This window comes from Siniperca chuatsi, linkage group LG3, assembly GCF_020085105.1.
Source record: "Siniperca chuatsi isolate FFG_IHB_CAS linkage group LG3, ASM2008510v1, whole genome shotgun sequence".
NCBI classification, from domain to species: Eukaryota; Metazoa; Chordata; class Actinopteri; order Centrarchiformes; family Sinipercidae; genus Siniperca; species Siniperca chuatsi.
Genome location: NC_058044.1, coordinates 23,334,193 through 23,358,468, shown reverse-complemented (window position 1 = coordinate 23,358,468; position 24,276 = coordinate 23,334,193). Strand labels below are relative to the sequence as shown.

General features: G+C 39.9%; 2 protein-coding genes across 2 annotated transcripts in view; both read left to right on the top strand.

Annotated features, from left to right (window-relative positions):
- LOC122873342 (complement C3-like) overlaps positions 1-22,932 on the top strand; it is a 49,075-nt gene extending 26,143 nt beyond the window's left edge. Inside the window, 25 exon segments of the mRNA XM_044189949.1 lie at positions 3,627-3,695; positions 5,943-6,140; positions 6,258-6,375; positions 6,721-6,809; positions 6,907-7,046; positions 8,039-8,251; positions 8,407-8,470; positions 8,571-8,660; positions 9,418-9,624; positions 9,769-9,844; positions 9,996-10,155; positions 10,304-10,399; positions 14,994-15,071; positions 15,265-15,420; positions 17,010-17,091; positions 18,655-18,703; positions 19,278-19,368; positions 19,537-19,626; positions 20,534-20,651; positions 20,978-21,067; positions 21,612-21,704; positions 21,772-21,855; positions 22,102-22,149; positions 22,317-22,461; positions 22,653-22,932. Of these exon segments, the coding sequence (XP_044045884.1) occupies positions 3,627-3,695; positions 5,943-6,140; positions 6,258-6,375; positions 6,721-6,809; positions 6,907-7,046; positions 8,039-8,251; positions 8,407-8,470; positions 8,571-8,660; positions 9,418-9,624; positions 9,769-9,844; positions 9,996-10,155; positions 10,304-10,399; positions 14,994-15,071; positions 15,265-15,420; positions 17,010-17,091; positions 18,655-18,703; positions 19,278-19,368; positions 19,537-19,626; positions 20,534-20,651; positions 20,978-21,067; positions 21,612-21,704; positions 21,772-21,855; positions 22,102-22,149; positions 22,317-22,461; positions 22,653-22,794 (2,786 nt within the window). The 3' untranslated portion in view covers positions 22,795-22,932.
- Positions 270-4,128, top strand: LOC122873340 (nucleoside diphosphate-linked moiety X motif 8-like). Its single transcript, XM_044189946.1, is given in 1 exon segment — positions 270-4,128. A coding segment is annotated over 1 exon segment (918 nt). The 5' UTR covers positions 270-1,286; the 3' UTR covers positions 2,205-4,128.
- Positions 22,933-24,276: the final 1,344 nt, after the last annotated feature.

The following is a 24,276-nucleotide window of genomic DNA, read 5'->3' as shown; positions in this document are numbered from 1 at the left end:
CATCCTTGTATTAAGTTAACTGCTTAATGCCATCTTCTCATGTTTTGGAGAGAGAAAATATAAATTAGACAATCTGCAGTGTTTTATTTTTATTTCTTCTTTAGTAAGTAACCTCAATTAAACAATTAAGCAAATTAGGTTTTGTTTATCTCATTCACTAGCTCTCTTTCCCATTTGCTTGCATTCTCTCTCATTCGCACACTTTCTCTTTTATCTCCCTCTCATTCAGAGCCTTTTCTGCATATTTTGGTGCCATAGGCAAAACGTCCACTGGCACCCCTGAGGGATTGATCTTTTCATTATAATGCAAACTGTTTGAATATTTTATAACTTTATTCAATTTCATTCAAGTTCTGGTACATGTCATCCAACATCATCAGGTTTCTGTTAATCTGTGCAGAAGTGTCTTTGATGCCTCCAAATCCCAGACAGACACTCTCATTTCTGTAATCAGGTGCTCTTAGTATGAAACTTATGACTGTCCTGAGCAAATTTTATGATCCAATATTTATTTTAATTCTGTTTTTACCATTGTGTCCTTCATTATACAATGTACAGTGCACGTTTTAGGCCTATGTTAAAATTAGTGAAGCAGTTTAGGTATGTTTTACAGATGATTAGCAATGCATTAAGAAACTAACATGCTCACAGTGCTGTGTGGACAGGTTTAATGGAACAGAGTAGAGCATTTTTGACAGCTGTCATACCAAGAAAGAAGAAGAGAAAAAAAAAACCTTGATTCATAGCCGATACCTATTAATCACAAAATGCCTGTAGGCTCTCTGCATCTGCAGGTGTTGAGTGCAGTGTGAGCAGTAACTAACAAGAATTGTTTTTTTACTTTGCTACCGTGCTACGAGCAGAGTTGTTCTTTTCTCCCCCCCCACTTCACTTGTGTTCGACCCACTCTACATGGTCACTATCAAACCTGATAGGTCCCCCTGGATGCTCAATCCTAACTTCAGATTCAATAGACCTGTACTGAATGATTTAAGATATAATTATGATATGAACTTATTTGTATCCCCTACATGTAGGATAGAGTTGGCAGGATTGCAGAAAAGAACAGGTAATGTTAGCTAGCAACAAGCACACCAGCAAAGCTAAAACAGTATAAAACAGCCAACATTAATGGTAGCCTAGCATTTCCTGATGCCTGAAAGCTCAAGCACCAGATACTTTCAAACCAGCCAAATTATCTCTGTCGTAATGTACAAACTAGAACCCACAAATGCAGAACACAATGAGAAGATAAGGTAAGTCAGTTATTCGAACAGACGGAATGAATGAATATGGTCTTTTATCGAGGCGGTAGCACTTACCAGGACTGTTTAATCAACACAACTTGCCTTAAACCCCAGAGAAGGCCTTGGGACATTTGCCAGCCTTCACTCAGTTTCACCAATAAGACTCAGTGTAACTTTCTTCAAAGCCATTTATATTGCAAACAGCACTTTGTTAGACCTTTCAGCTTGTCGACACATACGGCATGGATTTTGAAACACTTTCACAGTCGACCCCAACCCTCCAGCCTCTCTTTTCACCAAACCAGAGCTGTTCATCAGGTTGCCCCTCATGTGGCAGACGCCTGGAGAGACTGTCTGTCCCTGGAGAATGAAAACAGGTGTCGACACAGCCTGAGGCCCAACTTGAAGCTGTACGAGGTGGACAAGGGGAGAAAAGGGGCGAGCCAGGGAAAGAACCAGGGGAAATGGGCGTCAGTCCTGGTCTCTCTCTGCTCTGTTGAGGGGGAGCTGGTGTTTCTCTTCACTCTGCGCTCCAGTACACTGAAGGGCAGGCACAAGGGAGATGTCAGTTTTGCAGGAGGAAAGAGTGATCCCTCAGACAGAGATGTGGTTGCCACAGCGTTGAGGGAAGCCAGGGAGTAGCTGGGTGTTAATGTGGCAACAGAGAGGATGTGGGGCATCCTGAAGCCTCTCAGGGACATGTCAGGGATGATGATTGCTCCTGTGCTGGCTAACCTCAGTCCCCTAGAGGAGTTGTCCTTCAAACCCAACCCCGGAGAGGTGGAGGAGATTTTCACCCTGTCCTTGTCCCACCCTCAGAACCGTGGCTACACACACTTCCGCACCGGTGACAAGTACAGATACACTCTCCCAGTGTTTCGGAACGGGAAGCATCGAGTGTGGGGCATGACGGCCGTCACCCTAGACCATACCCTGAAACTCATTGTCCCTCCTTAGGAGCTTAGTCACAGTTACTTTACAGTACACACACAGTACTAAATCAGAACTATCATGTGACTCCAAGATTTGATTCTGACAAATGAGCAGTCAAGCTTTGTGTAGCAAAATCATGTCAGGACTAATTTATGAAGGTAAAGTCCTTTCTGGGAGTATCACTGTCAGGAGAAGGATTTTTCCACTTTCTGAGCCTCAGGTGTATATGAAGCTCTATTGAATGCCAGCTGTGTTGATGTCACTGATAAAGAGCAGGTGTTGGAAGTCTTGGCCATTAATTTGGTGAATAGCTATGGAGTAACATCAAACAGCAATGCCAATATTTTGTTATACCTGATTGATTCTTACCTGAACATTATCAGGTTTTTCCTTAATTTGTCCCCCGTCTGTATACAATATAATGGACTGCTTCATTTTTAAATGCTTACAAATCCTTCTTTAATTAAGCCTCACAGCTTTACAACCAGTTACCAATTAAATTGTTTTTAACAAGTTAAATCAGTGAGTCACTGAGATAACTTTTGCCATGTGAGTTTCACATGAGGCTTGTGTTTGTTACATTTTATCATGTCTGCTCAGCAGACAACAGAGATGACATGATGTAAGCACACCATGTGGTGTTGAACAGTGCAATAAAGGTTGTTTTAAAAAAAAGGTAAAAAGAAAAAAAAAAAAAAAAAAAAAAAAGGTAGCCAGGGGCCGTCAACTGCAGTTCTCGAGGAAGCGGTGAACCCAACCCTGGGCGGACTGCACAGATCCAAGAGCGGAGAGGCGTGTTCCGACCTGGAGCGGGTATGGCAATGTGAGGCCGGCAGCGGATACACAGAATGGAGATGACTGGCTCCGAGTGGCACGGGAGGTGTCGCTGGTGTAGCTGGCAGTGCAGGCGATAAGACAGGCAAACAGGTTGGCAGAGATCCGTGAGGTGAACGTGGTTGTGATCACCGGCGAGAGGGATGTCTGTGGCAGAAGCAAACCAGAGTTTACAAAAGACAAGATAACTTAGACAGCGCTACAACAGTACTTAGCTGTGTTAAGCATGGAGCCGTTACATATGGTCGTACACAAGACAATCTGGCGCTGGTAGTGAGGAAGAGCCAGGTCTTTATGCTGTGGAGACTGATGACTAATTGGTGTCAGGTGCGCCGGTGATCAACAGCAGGCAGATGCCCAAGAAGCCAGACCAGGAAACACACACACACACACACACACACACACATAACTGGAGACAAACGGAGGACACACAAGACACACAAGGAGAGGGAAACAGCACTAGAGTCTGCAGGGGTCGCACGGCATGGTGGCTGACCATGACAACCTCACTCTGATTTTAACAGTATCACATCAGTGATATCATGCAGAACTCAACTCTAGGTTTAAACATGTTGGGTTCTGTTTAAGAGCTAGTCTGTTTTGCAATTGCAGAATTGAAATGTCCGGCTCCCAGCAGGAGGAAACGAGCCAGCACTATACTGGACATCAGAACCAGCTTAGGTAAGAATCACAAGGTGGTAATATTGAAATGGCATCAATAACAATTGCTTCCGTATTGTTTTTAAAAAGTGGGTGGATAAGACAGACATGACACCGTCATAACCATGACATAACATTCGGTCAATTATGTCAATTATGTATTATGTTTAAACGATCTTCATATGCAATTTTAGGAAATGTAATGAGGGGATCAGTATGAGGTCAGAGTAGATAATTACGGCGGGTCTGCACAAAAATTGCATAACGGCGCATCAAAAGGGCATAGTCTAGGCTACTACAGGCAACGTCAACCGCACAAGTAACAGTCATCCATCACATCCACAGCTGCAACACCATGTCAATCGAACAATGCCAAAATCACATCTACTGTAGAAAGCACCAATGCATGTCAGTCAGCCCAGTGATAACAATATCCAATCCAATATCACTGCCTTAAAATATGACAAAATAAAAACAACTGAAGGAATAACGTTAACAACATTAACTAAAAATAATAAATCAACCTTACCTTTAGATGTTAAGTTAAACTGCCTTGTTGTTCTGATACTGCGTGCATTTTTAACGTTTGAGAAACAGAGTTCACAAGAGTTGATCACAAGACATGAGTCAAGTTCAAATGATCATGACTCATATGTGAGAACATATTAAACTGGAGCAGGGATTAGATTATTTCTATTTATGTTTCCATATTAATTTTAAAACAAACTCAAATCACTGATTAGATTTTTTTATTTATTCTTTTAACAAATGATGCTTTTAAATTTGATGGGGACACAATCATCAATTTCATAAAGTGGTGGGGACATGACCCCAGCATCCCCAGTGTAAATGAAACCTATGTTGTTAACATTACATTATATTGTCATGTGGTTGGTTTTGACATGAGACCATTATAATTGTGTCATGAATTATTCCCTTGACCTCAGTACAGTACCAAGGTGATTTATGGAGTTTCCTGATGGACACATAGCTTTACTTGTTGCTAAAGTAACGTTAGCTAACATGACCATATTGGTGGTGGTAGAGGTGAGTTTTCCCCCTTCACTGTGAAGCACTTTGGGTATCAAGATAAAATGCTAACATTATATAAATGTAATCCATTATTAAGATAATTAATATAACTGTTAACTGCTGCTAATTGTAACTGTTAGCTGCTGTTAGCTAGTTAGCTCGGTATGACCCATGCAGCCAGCCATGCTATTAGCTGATTCAGCCCCGGGATCCCAGGAGCCAAACCCGGCTAGAAAACCACCTCTGTACTGTATTCCCTGTCAAACTGGCCACCGTCGGTCTCGGAGGTTGTCTTCGGTTTGGTCCCGGGCCTGATGTGTTATTGACAGGTTATTAGTCTAATGAGCAAGTTATGGTTGAAAGAGTATGGTTGACAAGTATTACTGGAGAAACCTGGACATTCACAATGATGCTACAAGAGACCTTGGCAGCTAAGCTCAATTCCATTCCAGTCTCTGACAACAGTGGCTCGCAGCTTTTCAGACAGGGCTCTGGATGTTAAAGAACAAGTGCTGGTTGGCATTCCAAGGAGCCCAGATTGTTTGGGCCTTTCCTGCTTTTGCAATGTGCAGGCCTTGGGTGAGTGCCTTAAGTTTCACCATGCTACACTCCTCTCCTGTCTCCTTGAAACGCGTCCAATCTTTGTTTGAAAAAATCTGCAGCCTTGCATGCTTAGTCTCTAAGTGGCAAGTTTTACAGGTTGCATGCTATTATTAGCTAGCACTTCTCTCTCTCACATAAATATCACACTGAGCCTGTGGTCATTAACATGTTCCTCATATTTGCAGTGTTTTGGTTTATCTCCTGTTGTTTCTGCTCTTGGTATCAGAAATCATTTCATTTTGCAATTTTAAGTACATGAATTGCCTGCATGAGCTGTTTTCAACAGCCAGTGATGCAGCTGCTACTCTTTACCGCGTTGGTGAGCTGGCCAAATCAGCAGGCCAGACTACACTAACTCAGTCATGTGTTTTCACAACACCTGCCGCACCTGTCCCTTTCACTTCACATGGTTTCTCCTCACATCTCTCCCTCTGCAACCCCCCTTCAACTGGAACCACTCTGGAGAGGCAGGCCTCACAGTTTGAAAACCTCTGCTCTGGATAGCCCAGAACCATGGGCACATTGCAAAAACAGATAAATATTTACGGTGCCACACACAAAATTAAAATTAATCATTTATATTTTGTATTTGCATCTACAAAATGTTTCTTCATAACCCTCTCCCCTTTTAAGTGAGTCAATATAGAGAAAAAAAGCAACGTGACTGTTGTTTGGATGGCATGAGGGACACCCCCCTTTCATATAACTGTGAGAGGCGCAGCGAGTACATCGTGGACGGTCCAGCCTGTGTTGAGGCCTTCCTGCACTGCTGCAAAGAGCTGGAAAGCCAGCGAGCTGAGAGAAAGCATGACAGCCTCCTACTGGCGCGCAGTAAGAGATGGGGACAAGGGATGGAGGGAAAGGCAGCATTGGTTCCATTTAACGGTCATACTGGTCGTATGCCACACAGTGAAAAATACTAACTTTTTTTTTAAAATGTCACTTTAGGTGAGAAAGATGAGAGTTACATGGACAGCGATAAAATTACTTCTCGCACCATGTTCCCTGAAAGTTGGCTGTGGACAGATATCAAACTGCCTGCTTGCCTTCGACAAACACCGAACTGGTGAGTCAACTGAAACCTATACACACACAAAAATACACTGATAAACAAAGCAATGCCTTTGAGCTAGCTTAGGTAGCCAGTCTGCTGTTATACTCATATGGCATACTCCCCTCACTGAAACATATATCCATCATACCCTTTAAATCATGGCGGTGTACGTCAGTCATCAGTGTTCTGCTCACCATTTTTCTGCTGCAACACCGCTCACCTGAAAGCTATGCTGACACTTGCTGCCACTGCTGCTGCTGTTTATATATCATTCTATATTCACAAAATCATCCATCTGAGTTGGTTGACTAAACTTCATTCATGACACTACTAAAGTTTAAACATTTTTTACCTCAGTGACACCACATCAAAGGAGACAGGATTTCCTTTGAAAGACTCTATCACAACCTGGCTGTTCACTGGCATCAGCCTTTCAAGAACTCACGGTGAGGATTTCCATAGCCGCTCTAATCTTAAAATTGTGACACCTTGTTTTATTTTACTCTGTTTCACCCCTTGTTTGATTCTCCTTTCATCTTCAAGGTATCTGTGTTGGCAAACCATTAGAGGCAATTGTGCGGAAGAACTTCTTCATTGATCTCAGGCTGCCATACTCTGCTGTCCGTGGAGAACAGCTGGAAATTAAGGCAATCCTCCACAACTACAGTCCTGATCCTATTACCGTAAGTCTGAGCTATTGTTTTCCTATGTTTTTAGGACAGAATGCTTTCTGTCATGTTTTGAGTCTTGGGTTTTGTTATTTCCTGTTTTATATTGTAAGTGTGCTGCCTCATGTGTCTTGTGTAGTTTTACTTCCTGTCTTTGTTAGCTTTTCCCACCAGTTTTGATTGTTTGCCACCCTAATTAGTGTCACCTGTGTCTAGTTATCCTGCCTTCGCCTGTGTATATAGTCTGTTTGCTTCCCTTTCTCTGGGTCAGTTTGTCTTGGATTTGGTTTATGTGCCTTACGGTCTAGCCATTTTCCCCAGTGTTTGTTTCTAGTGTTATTTGGACTGTTCCTGGTCCTTGCTTGTTTTATGGATTTTTGGATTTTCTGCCTGCTCCTTGTCAGATTTGTTTGCTTGTATTGGACTGCTTTCTGGTTTTGACCTTGTGCCTGCTTCACCATCCCGTAATCCTTTTGTATATTGACTTTTACTTAGTAAGTTATTGTTTTTTCAGTATTGAAAATCAAGGCAAAAGCAATATTAAATATTGGACTGACATGCAACAGATGGCCAAAAAGAGGACTCCAGTGCCCATGCTGCAACATGGCTTTAAAGATTGGCCCAACAAATACCTCGATCAGAAGATGACACAGACTGTTGGGTTGTTTTGTCAGATTAGCTACCACTTTATTTGGAGATAAAACATAAAGTGAGCACACACAAAAAGGTTGCTGATAATCACTCATTGCACAGTACAGCTGTGCAACTGTTATGAATGTTTACAAAAGACATTTAGAAAAAATAACTTGTTTTATGACAATCAAAGAAAGTGCCTGATATTGAAAATGCCAAAGTATTTTATCTGGACCCTCAGAAATCTCACGTCACCTGAATCTTATCTGCTCTGTGAAGTAGCTCTTTGTCTGCATTCAAATACACATTTGAACTTCTTCAATCTCCTATGTTGCCTTTTTTTTTTTTTTTTTTTTTTTTTTTTTTTTTTAAAGGTGCGCGTGGAACTGATTGAGAAGCAGCATGTGTGCAGTTCAGCCTCTAGGCGTGGGAGGTATCGTCAGGAGGTTAAAGTTGGGCCCCAAACTACACGATCTGTACACTTTGGCGTTATTCCCATGAAGGAAGGGCAACTCCACATTGAGGTCAAAGCAGCTGTTAAAGACTCGTCGCTCAATGATGGAATCAAGAAGAATCTGCTGGTGGTGGTAAGAGAAACAGACTCGTGTGGTCAGTTTGGAGCTTGGTATGCCATATTGAAACTGTTGTGGCGCAAACAATAAAGCTGTAAGAATACAACGTTGTATAAGATTTGCTTGGAAATAGTAGTGATTCCAAATAGGTGTAACTGTTCTTTTTCCAGCCTGAAGGCATACTGACAAAATCTTTAAAGCATATAACCCTTGACCCTGCAAAGAAAGGTGTAGGTGAGTCCAGCAGTTAAGGAACTGCAGTAAACACAGAATCGTGTAGTATCTGTTTTTTCATTTGGTAATACCCCAACTTGCCAACTGTTTCTTTCTTTAGATGGCAAACAAGAGGAAATTATGAGGACTGAAATTCCTGAGGCAGATTTGGTTCCAAACACACCTACTAGGATGTACATATCTGTGACAGGTGATATGACGGTGTAGTCTCTCATTCGTCCAGGAGTGTTCTATCGTAGAAAAGGTTTCAGTCGTAGTCATCTGGACACTGTTTTCAGAATCAAAACGTTTCGGCTCCCATCCGGAAGTCATTCTCAAAGGGTGTCAAAGAAGCCATTTTTGTGAAAAAAGAGAACCCCTCTTTGAACAGAAATGGTGGTCTGAGATTCAATCTGCCCAAAGTCTATCAGAGTGTATTAGCACCTTGGTCACGCCAATCATATGCTAATCAGGTACTTAACAGTGATGAGGGAGGTGCAGCCAGAAAACAATAGGCCATGATTACTGGGCCATCATGGAAACAATTAGGTCAGTTTCAGGTGAAACTAGCTAATCAGCAGATACTCATTTAGATTCCTTCCTGAGGGCAGGGCTTATGTAACACAGAGTAGCTTAAAGAAGCTACTAAAAAGCTTCCCGTCCCATTTTTTCACAATTGAGAATGACTTCCGGATGGGAGACGAAACGTCTTGATTCTGAAAAGTGTCCAGATGACTACAACTGAAACCTTTTCTACGACAGGTGATATGTTTTATTTGGTTATGATATGAGTGCATGTTATGTTATATAATGCCTGTACAATGAACTCTGTAATGTTAATTGTAATTGTGGCAACAAAGTTGTTCTTTCGGTTTTATAAATTACCACCTCACTGGTTAGGGGGAACTTTTTTGCATGCTTTTTTTTCCTCCTGTTGATCCTGTCATTGTTCCTGTGTGTCCACATAGGAAGAGAGCAGATAAGTGCACTGGTAGAAAACGCCATTAGTGGGAACTCTATGGGTACTCTGATCAAAGCGCCCTCAGGCTGTGGAGAGCAGAACATGATCAGCATGACCCTGCCTGTCATTGCAACCATGTATTTGGACAAAACTGACCAGTGGGAACCTGTAGGCTTTGAGAAACGTAAAGATGCCCTCCAACACATCACAACTGGTGAGCACACACAGATATATTAATTAGCACAGATACCAGAAATATTGTTTAACTGAGGAGACCAAGGCACTCAAACTAGCATCCAATGGATAAGATTCAGTGTAGTTGAATGTAGTAAAAAGGTCTGTTTTTGTTTGTGTCCAGGATACCAGAATGAGCTTACCTACCGTAAAAATGATGGGTCTTTTGCTGTGTTCCCGAATCATAAGAGTAGCACCTGGTGAAGCATCAAAACATGTATGAACTCGTACACAAATATTTTGCACATCCTCATCTAACTCATTTATCATGAGTAACTATGGGGACATTAGATATTGTTCAGGTACAGGTTATTTAACTAAAGTAAATGGAAAAACTCTCTTCTCTCTAAGGTTGACAGCCTATGTTACCAAGGTGTTTGCCATGGCCTATAATCTGGTGGAAGTGCAAAAAAAAGTGATCTGTGAAGCCATCAAGTTTCTGATTTTCGAAACACAGCAAACTGACGGCTCATTTAGAGAAGTTGGAACGATTATCCACGGAGAAATGATTGTGCGTGCACTGAGTAACATCAATTCTTCATCTTGGTGCTAAACAAGTGCTATGTTTAATTTATCATTGTGTATGAATAAACCAATGTTTAATGTTGTTGATTGTAATGATAATGATGGTACTGATATGTTTGTGTGTGCATGTATAGGGTGATGTGCATGGCACAGATTCAAATGCCTCCATGACAGCCTTCTGCCTTATTACCATGCAGGAGTCGCACACAATATGTAATACCACTGAGGATGTGAGTACCTCACCTGCATATGTTTTCTCTTTTTCCCTCACCTCTATATTTCTCTTTCTGATTTCTAGCTGCAGATACAGGACCAATGCTCAGTCTTGCCTGCTCAGGCATTGTTGTATTAAAACAGTTTCAACAAAGCATACCAAATTAAAAAAGACTGCAAACAAAGCTATTTTGTACTCAGGGAAACATTTTGTGCAATGGGAAACTTCTTGCTCGTTCATAGTATGGCGGATATGTCAGAAAACAACTGTCTAATCTGAGCAGAGAATGTAAATTACGTGCTCACCGCAACCTACCCACAGAGCTACAGCTTCTTGAGAGGCCAAAGACTCCCTCTGTATGAGTTAATGCAGCGTTACGATGCGCCAAGCTGAAGCCAAACCACATCGGTTTACAAATGGGTGGCAGGCTGGGGTCAGTATTATTTTGATACTCCCCTCTCCCTTCCAGACATCATCCACACCTCCCTATACCCAGATAGTGTCGTTCTCCCAGTCCCTTGATATTACCCAGAGAAAGGATGTTGGCCCAATTGGAATAAACAGAGCTGGACGAGTGTTTACATTTTTGTTATGTGCTGTCGTTATATTCTGTCAGACCTTCACAACTCCATTCTTAACTCATGACTGCACGACCATCTCAAATGCTGTCTGGAGGATATAATGGTAAACCTCAAACTAGAAGCTAGAATCAGAAATGGTACTCTTGCAACAACAGAAAGTTCTATACTATCTTGCAACATTTTCTATTTTCAGAATTGAATAAATTCCCATTAATGTGTACAATTTTTTTCCCTTTGATATTGTATGGATGTGACAGCTGTAGGCTGAAGTTAATGTTGGATGAAAAGTCTATAAATATATTGGAATAACAGTGTTGTGCTCCCAAGAAGATAAGAAAATCATTGTGGTGAGACTTACAATGTTGTGACAGGAGGGCTGCCAAGAGGTAGAATGCAAAAAAAGCATCAAAATACCAACCTGTAGTACAGGACTGCAGAGATAAAGGAAGGGGCAAGTTTGGATGTTCCCCTAGAGCTCAGAGATAGAGGTTTCTTAGTAACATAAGTAGGGTGATTTCTGACAGCTCTGGTTATCGTTGGAAAGGGTAAGAAGGATGTAGCTTGCAGGAGGAAAGAAGCCAAGACAGCATCTTGCTGAATTTGGAGAAGGTGAGAGGATGGTAGCTGGAAGTCAAAGATGTGCACTGATTTTTTCCACCATGGTTGAGGGTGTTAGGGTTGAGGATCTCTTAGGGAAAGGATAAGAGACTCAATTAGGTGGACACAATTTTAACAGCCATCCCTGAAAACACAATATGTAGTTTTAAGCAAACTGTGTTGATAGTCTGGAGACAGGGTGGCAAAATCTGTGAAAACATCAAAGGGCCTGAAATCAGTCTAGTCCAAATTTGGAGCAAAGTCAAGTGCAGCGCACAGATCCTGAATCCAGTGGGACAAAGAAAAACTGAACCTGGAGGCATCTCTTAGTGCAGGAAATTAGTTTCAAACTTGTTTGCAGCTGTTAATATGTGAATGCACAATAGTAGATCATTTTTGTATGTCTGCCACTCACTCAGCCCCTTGATATAGTTATCTGTACTTGCGTCTTTTCCTTCTGTCCAGATTTTGAAGTCTCTTTTGGAAAACAAGATCTAAGGTATGACCGTAGTTATGGGTTTGTCCACACACGTACAAGTTAAGAGATATATATTAAATTAAAAAAAAGATTGATAGATAGATAGATATAAAAAGTTTAAATACTGCAGAAGTGTTTTTTTTTTTTTTTTTTTTTTTTTTGGCTGAGGTGGAAAATGTTGGTGTATCTATAAAAACAAAATGCGACAAAGTGAAATGCATACAAACTTGTGATGTAAATGAAGTATTTTACTTATTGTCACTCAAGCTTCTGCTCCAACAAACAAAATGCCATATGTATTCATCACATTTTCTACATTGTTTTCCATCGTTTGAAGTTTGACTGGCGGTCATTTAACAGTATCTTGTGTCCTCTTATTGTGCAATATTTTAATGACACCGACTGGAGAATTTGTGCCACTATGTATCTCGATGCTCCCAACTTCTAATATTCGCAAAACAGTAGTGGATGGATTAATACGCATTTTCTTGTCAATTTTCTGTAAATCTGGTTAAAATTTGCGCTACACTTACCAACTGGAAAGAAAATCCTTCATCCACAGAGTCAAGTCACCCATGACCCCAAGATATTAACTATCCATCCATCTAGAGTTTTAAAAAAATGACCACAAGATGACAGGTTGTATGATGCCACTTTTTCAAAATTGCATAGAGGTTGTCTAAACTGATGTCAAAGAATTTACTCTACTTCCTCTACTTCTATCCGGAGGGGGAGCAGACAAATCACCAACTACAAACCAAAAGCCCCCCCAAACCATTAACGACGTGCGCCTGGCCAATGAACTGAATGAGTTCTAATGTCACTTTGCGAGACATTGGGACAGTCCATCCACTAGCTCCACCTCCCACCTCAGCAGGGACCTGGGCCTCTCCACAACTGCCTACCCCACAGGCTCTCCCATCCCCTACCACAACAACGACTCTCCATCCTGGAGAAGGATGTCAACAGACTGTTCAGAAGGCAGAAGCCCTGCAAAGCAGCCAGGCCAGACTCTGTCTCTCCATCCACCCTGAAGCACTGTGCTGGCTGCTGCCACTGCCAAGGACAAGGGCAGGCTGCAGCGTATCATTTGCTCCACAGAGAAGGTGATTCGCTGCAATCTACCTTCCCTCCAGGACCTGCAGGGCTCGAAGCGTGCAGAAAAGATTGTGGCTGTCTCCTCCCACCCTGGACACAAACTGTTTTAGACACTCTCCTCTGGCAGGAGGCTGCGGTCCATCAGGACCAAAACCTCACGCCACAAAAACAGTTTCTTTCAGTCTGCAATTGGCCTCATCAACAAGGCCTGGGACCCCCACTGACAGTGACTCAGTACACTATACTCATACTGTAAACTTTTGCACATTCCCATGTAAATATTTTGCACACTACACAAACTGTCAGTTAAATAAGTCATATTGTACATATTCTTTATTTTCTTATATTTTTGTTAATGTTCTTTTATCTTATTGTCAATTTTATATTTGATTCTTGACCTGCAGTACTTGCTTTCTTTGTTTGTATTTCTAATGTTTATTGTTTTTCACCAAAATACCAAAGCAAATTCCTTGTCTGTGTAAACCTACTTGCCACTAAAGCTGATTCTAATTCTGACATCGATGTGAAACTCATTGGCATATTTATTTTGAGATTAAACTAACATTAGTAATACTGTTTTTTATTTTCTAGTAGTTCCAATCATTCAACTGTATTAAGCAGTATAATACAGAATAAACAAAGAACACATTTGATGATGAACTTTTCAGACGCACAGAACCAAGTAATGTCAAGATCTTACATAATTATGGTACGGTTATTCATCAGACCACAAATGAGACAATAATTAGGTTTGAAAAACGATGCATGCTGCCCAAGTGTTTCAGGGGACTGGGCCTCACTTATTACTGTACAAAAGCACACAACTGTCATAACTTTATTCATTGATTTTGGTGAAACTGGATCATATTTTATGGAGTAAAATATAATATAATAAAATATATAATATTTTCTGGTCTTCCCTCTGATGTCGTCCGCCTGCTCTGATTCAACTTTCAGTGATTAACGGAGTTTGCTAATGGACAGATGGCTTAAACTGCTTGTTGGTAGAGGTTAGTTACTTTAGCTGTGCCAATTGCTGATTTCCTGGACTGTGAGCACACAGCTGGGAGCACCAGGGGTGCGGCATTGTTGACACGCTGTTGCTCCAAGCTCCCACTCCGGGAAGAGGCAGTTAATCGGACCGCAGCTGCACGGCCAACTAGCTGAGGGCAGCTAATGTTACAGTTGGCAGCAGTTAGCGGTTAGCTACTTTAGTAACAAGTGAAGCTATCTGTTCATCAGTAAACTTGTCAAATCACAGAGAGTTGAGGCAGAGCAGCCGAAGGACATCCAGAAAAAAAACAGAACATATTTTCTCCATAAAATATGATCCAGATCATAGTCCTGGTGGGAACAGAAATATCAATTTGTCTACATTTATAAATTATTTAATACCTACAATAATTTTAATGTTTGGTGCATTTAATGACATATTAATTTATTTATTGTAATTTATTTTTTTATTTTGGCAGTTCCGGTCCGCCATACAATAATTTTTCTTTTCTGCCAGTCCCAATCATTGCAATCGTATATCGTCACCTTGTCATTTGGCTAAGTCTTCAGGCTACAAGGCTAGATACAGCACTGTTGGCCACGACACTGTAGGAAGAGATGTCTAAGATTATTGTGATTGTTTTAAAACAAAAATCAATCTCTCTAATGTCATCTCCTCTTTATCCGTCAAAAAAATTATATATGTATATATTGGTGCACAGAAGTATGTTACCTAAATAAATAATATTTAGGTACACTTTGGAAACTTGCAGGCAGTAATGAATAGGACTCTCAATAAAATAATTGATACAATCTACAGGAAAAAAGAGATTTCAACCCTTTTCTTGACTTTTATATTAAAGGCTTTTGAGGATGCCAAACCTGTTGTCAGATGGTTCAACCAACAGCGGATCGATGGCAGAGGCTATGGATCAACTCAAGTAGGAGTCTCCCTCTTTCTCGCTCTGTCGCAGTATATTTATTTATATTTATGCATTTATGTGGTTATGTATCTATATTAGGACTTTTAAGTAAGTTAAATAAGTTATGCTTATTTGTGTTAGTTAATCTGGGGCTTAAACTACTGATCAATCAAGTCTCTCTCTCCCTCACTGTCTCTATATCTCTCTCCAGGCTACTATAATGGTGTACCAGGCAATAGCTGAGTACTGGGCCAGTGCTAATGAAGAGGAGTATGATGTGAAAGTGGACATTGTGTTTCCTGAAAGGACAAAACCTGATAAGTTCCACTTCAACAAAGAGAACCACTATACCACTAGAACATCTAAGGTGAAAATACACACACACAAACACCACTGTGACCAATTACAGCTGCATTAATGGCCACTAGGGGCAGGAGAATTCCAAAACAAGCTGGTAGACACACAGCTCTAGCTACATAAGAAGTTCAAATTATAGTGGAAAACCGCACAACATAAGGCTCTATTTTCATGCAGGGGTGCAGCTTGAACTGCAGCTATGTGCCAGGGAAGTGGCATGTTTCTGAGGCACAATCAGTTTATCCCTTGCCTTCTGTAGTTTATTTTTGCGACTTGCAGCAAAGCAGTGGTAGGAGGAGCTCAGCAGAGGGTGTCATTGTCTGTCCAGCGGCACACTGCAATCTCAGTCCACAAATGTCCACGTTGCTGGCCTGCTTCGAAGCAGGTCTACAGCACACTGCTCACAGCGCCTGTATTCTGTAATATTTTCGTCTCTTGAATTCGAGAAGGCAAACCCGCATAAACCTCAGAAAAATCTCTCAAACTACAAATTTGTGTTTTGGTTGTTTGTTTTACTTTTATTCTTCAACCACTGACCTCACAGAGTAAAAATACAGCGAGACAGAATAGCTATTACTGTGTGATTCTTATCAGCATCTGTCATCCACAACAGCCTTTACTAACAACCTTTCCTTTACAGCCATATGAAGTCAGCTGGTATGCTTTCCATCTGTGGTCTCTAATTGGAGCGATGCACACTGTCAAGCTGTGATCATGCATGCCAGATCCACAGGTTAAATTTTCTGCAACCAGCACCAGACTGTTTAAAAGTACCCAGAAACCTCTGTGCTCTTGTGCACATCAAACTTGGTGGTTAATATTAATTATTCTACACCGTTTCTTATACAAATCCACAGGCGTGTTGGAGACTGACACTGAAAAGACTTTACACAGTTCCATGAAAAAAATCATACATAATTTAATAGGTCAATTAAAACTTCTCTCTTCACTAATGAAAGGAGTGCCTCTAAATAGCAATCTACCAAGTGTAGGGGCACCCCAACAATAAATATTTTTGTGGAGAGAGTCATTTATATATAAATCCCAAAATATATTTGTGAATCCTTCTGTGTGCATTCATTAATATTGTGACTGAGCTACCTCCATAGAGTTGGGGCATAATTCTCTTTTTCACATTACAATTAGTAAAATACTAACACAGCTTTTAAGTCATAATCTTAAACCTTCAGAAAAAGAGTTATGGTTTTAGAATAGTTTTGAAATATTGTAATTTGGTATTTAATCATCATTCCCTCTAACTGAAAGCACTGATTACTGACTGGTGTCAAAAAATAATGGAAGACAAATTTTTAACTGTAAATACTACACATGATAGACTAGCTATACATTAAATGACACAAACCCACAGGTTTGTTTAAAACCTGAAAAATTGTCTGACTGGTCATACTTGTTTAGTAAGATCTGAGATTAGATCTCTTTTTAGCAATGATGCCGCATTCCCAGACATCAGTAATTAATTCGATGAGTATGATGTTTTTATTACTAATAGAGATGGTGGCCATAGTTAAGAAAATAAGTTATATTCCAAGTTTTAATACTGGAAATATCCTTTAAGATAAACTTTTGTCTATGTGACAGATGGTGTCGTTGTATTACGCTCTGCCTAAAGAAAAGAAAAGCAGCTGTCAGAAGTTCAACCTGTCTGTGCAGCTCAACCCAGGTGATTTGGTGCCTTAATCCCTGAAACCAGGAGATCCACTGATATTCAAAACAACAAGAGTAGAGTTACTCCAAAAAAGGACAGAGGCACTATTGCAGTTTCAAGCTGCAATAATATTGGATTCCCAAAAAGATTCTAGAAAAGATCATGATAAGTCTCTTTATAGCATAAGGTGTTAATAATGCACCCAGAATGCATTTTGATCTGAATTTAATTGGATTAGTCACACCACATCTGGAGGTGGTCTGGCTCGCATTTTGATCGGACCTTAGCCAGATGCAAATGCAATCTGTACAGCGTCACCACATTCTTCAGAAAATAATTTACCAATCAAGTTAAAAGGTGACCTAACTCTGCCTCTTCCTGCTAGCTCAAGCAAGCTGGGCAAAAACTTTTAAGTAGTAGCCTGTGGATCGGATGTCATTATCCAGATAATGTATCCAGATACAGTTCACAGGTTAATACCAGGTGTAAATGGGCTCTTAGTACCTAGTGTAAGTCAATGCCCCAAAACCCCTCAATCCTACACTTCCAAAATGCAACTCTATAGCGTCTTTCATTAGATCCTCCCTGCCTGATAAATGTATATCTTTTGAACTCCACACCCCTACTTTTCTGTTTTATAAATCAAGTCACAAGCCAGACATCATGAAATCATCAGTGCTATTTTTTTCAGACTTTAGGAAGCTTCGGACAGAGCCACAAAAGACATTATAAAAGTGCTTTCACAGACTGAGTAATATCTTTATTTACATAGCACTTATCAAAACAATGTTACAAAGTGCTTCACAAGTACAAACACATAAAACATAACAGAAACACATAAAAACACAGCAATAAAAGAACTAAACAAACCTGATGAAATCAGGGCAGTGCAATAAAAGTACGTTTTAAGCTTAGATTTAAAAGAAGCCACTGACTCAGCTTGTCGTTTTTCCAGTGGCAGGGTGTTCCAGAGCCTCTGGGTGCTTATTTCAAAAGCTTTGTCCCCCTTAGTCTTCAGTCGAGAGTCTGGAACAAAAAGGCTCCTGCCAGAGGATCTTAAAGTGCAAACAGGATCGTATGGGGATAAAGGATCTGTGATATACTGAGGAGTCAGACCATTTAGTGTCTTGTAAGTAATTAACAGAACTTTAAAATAAATTCTAAAACGTACCGGAAGCCAGTGTGAAGAGGCTAAAACCGGGTTGATGTGTTCAAACCTGTTTACTCTGGTTAAAAGCATGGCAGCTGAGTTCTGTACTGTCTGTAGCGGGTCTACAGTTTTTCTATTTAGGCATGTTATTTATTAGCTGTTGGCACCTCTACATGCTCCTGATGATGGTGTTAAAGTAAAACTGAAAGCTTGAAACTGTAACAATGCCTCTGTCCACTACTTTTACGGCCTCTTCCTGTTTATCTATTTGTCTTTATTTGTTGGTTGTCATTTTCTCAGTCTCTTGCTTGTATTTGTATAGTTTGGTTTTATGCTTGTCTGGCTGGGTTTTTTTTTTTTTTGTATTTGTTGTTGTCTATCACTTTTTCTGCCAAACTAAATGCTCATCTCATGTTTTGCTCCTGCAGTGAAAATGGATGAGGATGAGAAGATATACAAGCTGAGAATAGAGGTTTTGTAAGTACAATGAAGAAGTGTTACAGTAATATGGCTTTATACAGAACTATCTTCCTCCCTTTTATTCTTCCATTTCTGTTGTTTTCTTTTCAGTCTTGCCATTATCTTTTAATTACCCTGCCCTTATCCCTGATGACCTTATTTTTCCACAATGTTTGCTGTCTCCCATCATCAGAGAAATATGGTGCAGTTAAATAGAAATGTTGCAGATATCAGACTGCACAGTGGTCGCACATTTAGAAGATGTTTTGAATCAGCTTGAACAGATATGCCCATCTTAACATATCTTATCAGTTGTGAACCTTTTTATGTTGTTTCAGTCATCCAGCTAATGATTCACTATTCTAAAGTTTATCACATCCTCTCTGATTCAAAATAATTTCTCTTCTCAATGTCACCCCTCTTTTCTATGTAGTTTAAGATTATATATGAATCCTGAATTCTTTATTCCTTTATTATTCCTATTAATCCTTATTAAAGTTATTTGATTTGATATTTCTTAAAGGGCTTTGCTTCTCACTTGCCTGTCTGTTTTATTCTGTTATTTAAATTATTATGTCCATTTTCTGTACAGGTATATGGACAAGGAGCATGATGCAACCATGTCAATCTTGGATATTGGCTTGTTAACTGGCTTCACCCCTAACACAGATGATCTGAACTTAGTAAGACTGAAACACACATACAGAGTTCAAAGGTCAATGTTTATGGTTTGTAGAAACAAGATATGTTTTAAAGTTTAGAAGATGGTCTGATGATGTGTTTGTATGATTGTGTGTGTGTGTGTGTGTGTGTGTGTGTGTATGTGTGTGTGTGTGTGTGTGTGTGTATAGTTGTCTAAAGGACATGCCCGTACCATTTCAAGGTATGAGATGAACAAATTCCTGTCAGAAAAAGGCTCACTCATCATTTACCTGGATAAGGTAACCAGTTTTTCAGCCTTTATACTTGGAATGATGTGATATCCTTCCCAAGCCCAAAGATCAAAAAAAATATGCTATAAATTGTGCAAATCAACTCTTCATTTACCTGACAATTGATGAACTTTGAATAAATCCAACAGCAGCTAATAAGAGGAAAAGGTTAATTTGGCAGTGCAGAACAGCAGACAGACGAAAGATTGTTGAATTGTGTCAAAGGAATAACATACCAAGGCACACCTGAGAATTTAGCTTTTAAATGTTGTAAAGTTTATTTGAAACAAATACATATTTTAAAAGACATTAATTAAGTCTGTAAGTGTGCTGTACTAACTGTTACTCTGTTTCAAAATGTTTAAATGTTAGTGAATGAACTTGACTTTGGACTTACTGGTTTTGACTTAAGGCTTCACAACCTAGATTTACCTGTGACTTGGGAAATGCCACCTTTGCCAATTAGCCTTTGCTCGGCACACGCACTCTTGGTAAGTAAGTTATTAAAACAAATAGGTTATTAAAGCAGTAGGAGTCAAATTGACTTGACTGGAAATGAGTAACATAATAAAATGAATGAAAGGCACAAAATATACAGAGAGAGAGAGAGCAGTATGTAACAGCAGGTCCAGCAGCTCACAGTGCAGCAAGTGGAGCTGTAGATGTCTCACTAGAATACTGAGATAAATGCAGTCAAACACACACTGTAAATATCTCATCAAAAGGAGCATCTGCGTCTGAAAAACAGGAGCAAAAGCTTTAGTAAATCTGTCCCTGACTGTGTACATTTAGGTTTCATTAGGCTTTTTGACATCTACTGTATAGTGGTAACACAACATGATATTGTGTTTGCGCATTTTAAGTGCCAAATCACAACTCTCCCTCCCACATAACTTTGCTTTATATCTCTCCACAGGTTTCTCACAAGCGACCAGAGGAGATCTCTTTTAGGATCCGTCAGACGCTGAAAGTGGGCGTCTTACAACCAGCTGCTGTGTCTGTCTATGAATACTACAACCATCAACACAATAACCGTGAGTCTCAAAGACACCCAGAAACTTGGGCTGTCTCTGTGTCTGAAACATACAGACATACCTGAACAGTAAAATATATCATTTGTCAATACCCTCCAACCACAAGAGATGTCAGAAAAATGTAAACATGACCATTGCTCTTTAATGATGAAGACAGTCTCCATTTGTACACACCCACACTTACTTTAAGTTTGTCACCTTTGAGCTTTAGGATTCATTCATTGCTGCAAAGCTTTCAGTGTTTGTGAGAGGGTGGATAAGGATGCATTTAAAATACAGTTTTAAGATATCTAATGTGCATTATATAATTTTCTTCATTGTTGCAGAGACACCTTGTGTAAAGTTCTACCACCCAGAGAGGAGAGGTGGAGAGCTACTGAGACTCTGTACAAATGACGAATGCACATGTGCTGAAGGTGAGGAACATGTTGTCTAATATAAGCTGTTTAAGCATGAATTACATTACATCTGAAACTCTTTAAGAAACACAACATTAACATTCTGCCTCAAGGATGTAAACAATATCTTGGTTAATAGATTGAGGGTGTAACAAAATATTGTGGCATAATATTTACAAATACAAAAACATGCCTTGTGGAGCTGTATCACAATATCAACTAAAACTCAGTTGAAAGTTGGAGATACTGAGGAATTTCTACTCCTGCACCATCGAAAGTGTCCTGATGGGGAACATCACTGCCTGGCATGGGAACAGCACCGAGCAGAACCACAAGGCCCTGCAAAGAGTGGTTCATTCGGATAACGGCCTTTTCTCCCTGCTGCAGTCAAGAAGAAGGTACCGGATAAACCAGGCCAGCACTGAGAGGCTCAGGAAAAGCTTCGACCCTAAATGAGAACAATGCCTGAGACCTACTGCATGATACACCAACAAGCCCTGCATATGTGCCAATTTAATCAGTTACATACTGTATGTACTTTGTGCCCAATGTGTATTTCCAGAGAACTGCAGTATGCAGAAGAAAGAAAAAATCAGCAATGATGAGCGCACAGCTAAAGCCTGTGAGACCGCAGTGAACAGCAAAATAGAATTTGGTAAGTCTTTGTGTTTGAGTGAGTGAGTGAGTGAGCGACTAACAAACTGCAACTTGTCTGTCCTCAGTGTACAAAGTGAGACTGGAAAATTTTACAGACAACTTGTCCACTGATATTTACACAATGCGGGTTGTGGAAGTCATCAAAGAAGGTGGGTGTTTTTTTTTTCTTTAAACCTTCAAAATTTGAACTGCCTAAAGTGTACTACCCTCTGATGTTTACTCTAAAGTGTTTCTGAAAAGCCTCAAGGTAACAAATCAGCCTCTTTCTTTTGTGGCCACTGTACATCTCTGCATAGCCATTTATGCATGCAATATATGAGAATACATTAGTAACATTTTAATATTGCACCTGTAGTTATATATAATTACTCTCTTTTCCAATATTTTAATTACAGGGGGTTATGATGCGTGTCAATGGAGGCCAGGGGAAGTCAAGAGTGATAGTGAGCATTTCCCTACTTTGAAAATTATACTATTTTAACTGCCTGATCTTTACTTTCCCCTAATATTTCTTATAGTAATATAAGAATACAACAGTGGTGTTTTTATACTGCACCTGTAATTACAATATGTAATTTATTATATATAATTAGCTTTTTTCTCTTAACAGAAATCTGTGACGAGGGTCCTCAGGGTAAACTGCGTCGATTCCTCAGTTATCGGCACTGCAGGGTGGCTTTAGATCTGAAAATAGGCAAAACCTACCTGATCATGGGCATGGCCAAAGATATTCACATAGACAAGGAGAAACAATCGTGAGTGAACAAGGAGCACAACTTTTGAGTTTGTACTTGCTATGATTTTTCTGTTCTTTTACGAATTTCATACCAACATTTTTTAGATTGTAGAGTGGTTGACCTTGACGACTTTAAAATATTCTATTTTTGTATGCACAAATACCTGGTTACTTAAAAACCCAGTGTGTTTTTCACTTTGCTCTCCTCAGGTATCAGTATGTACTCGGTGAGAGAACCTGGATCGAGTACTGGCCCACAGAAGCAGAGTGTCAGACTGACGAGCACAGGCCTGCCTGTTTGGGCATGGAGGAGCTGGTGGAGCAGTACACCATCTTTGGATGTCTGCACTAGTGAAAACTAAAAGAAATACATTTGTTGGATTGCTTTATTTTTGCAATACTCTCATGTCAAACTTTGACTGCTATGAGATACAAGTTATGCAAAAGTCACAATGATACATCCAGCTGAATAAAATGTTATGATCTTTTATGTCTGTGTCTCATATAAAATCTATACAATATGGATATACCGTAAGAATGTTTTTGCCACGCTAGCAGTGTGGCTCTACAGATGGCAGTGTCGCTCGGTTGGTCCACCACTCTGGTGCCCAGAGGATGAATCCTACTGACTTTGGTGATCCTCTGACTTTTCCTCTAGCATCACCAGCAGGGCAAAGTTTTGTGATTGGTGCCAAGGTTTGTACAGACATTCATGGTCCCCAGAGGTTGTATCTTAAGGGTTTTGGTGATGCCCTGACTTTTTCTCTTGTGCCACCATGAGGTTCACATTTGTGGCTTTGAGTGAAATATCTCAGCAACTATTGGATGGACTGCTATGAAATCTGGTACAGACATTTATACCCCCTCAGTATGATTTGTAATAACTTTGGTGATCCATTAAATTTTCATCCAGTGCAACCACATTTTGACCACCAGGTCAAATTTTATTTCTCCAAACTTTGGTGTATGACCAAAAACCTACAAAAGTAATGACATTCCCATCAGCCTCAGCTATACTTTGTGTTTAGTGCTAATTAGCGAATGTTAGCATGCCAACATGCAAAACTAAGATGGTGAACATGGTAAACATACCTGATAAACATCGACATGTTAGCATCATGATTGTGAGCGTATTAGCATGCTAGCGACTCTTAGTCTTGTTATGAAATATTTCATAAATTTTCCTTTAGGGGGGCAGTGAAGAATTCATGTAGGTAATTCAGGAACCTTCGCCGAAGCCAAATTTGGACTTTTGTTTAAAAAAAACAAACACTAATTGTTGTGGATTCTTCTCCTTATAAGGATGTCGGATGCACGACTTTGAATTAAAGAATCAAATGTTTTTTTCTCTAAAGAAGATTGAGGAATTAAAATGTATGGAGCAGTTTAAAAGATACCAACAATTTAGTGTGTAAGGCATTGTGGGTGGTGGTTTTAACAGATTTTAATGCTCAGGGCTTAAGGATTAGTTTGAATAGTGTACAAAGAGTAGATTTTGTAATGAAGAGGATTGGATAGGTAGTGATAACTATCTAGTATGATAGACTTTAAGTTGATTTGACAAAGCCTGGCTGGGGCACTGAGGGTTGCAAAGCGAGTTAGTTTTGGTTGTGATGGAAAATGTGTGGAGATGGGGAATCTGACCATTAAACATTTCATTATAAAAAGAGAAGAAGGCTGTTAATCAATAATATAGAGCTTGGGCTAATACAGCCCCAGTTTGTGCCTCTCGTATTACCATTACATTCGAGACACAAAGGTAATCTTTTGATTCTCCGAAATATAAATAGGCCTACCTGGTGATCTTTAAAAACCCAGAAGGTTGTTTAACATT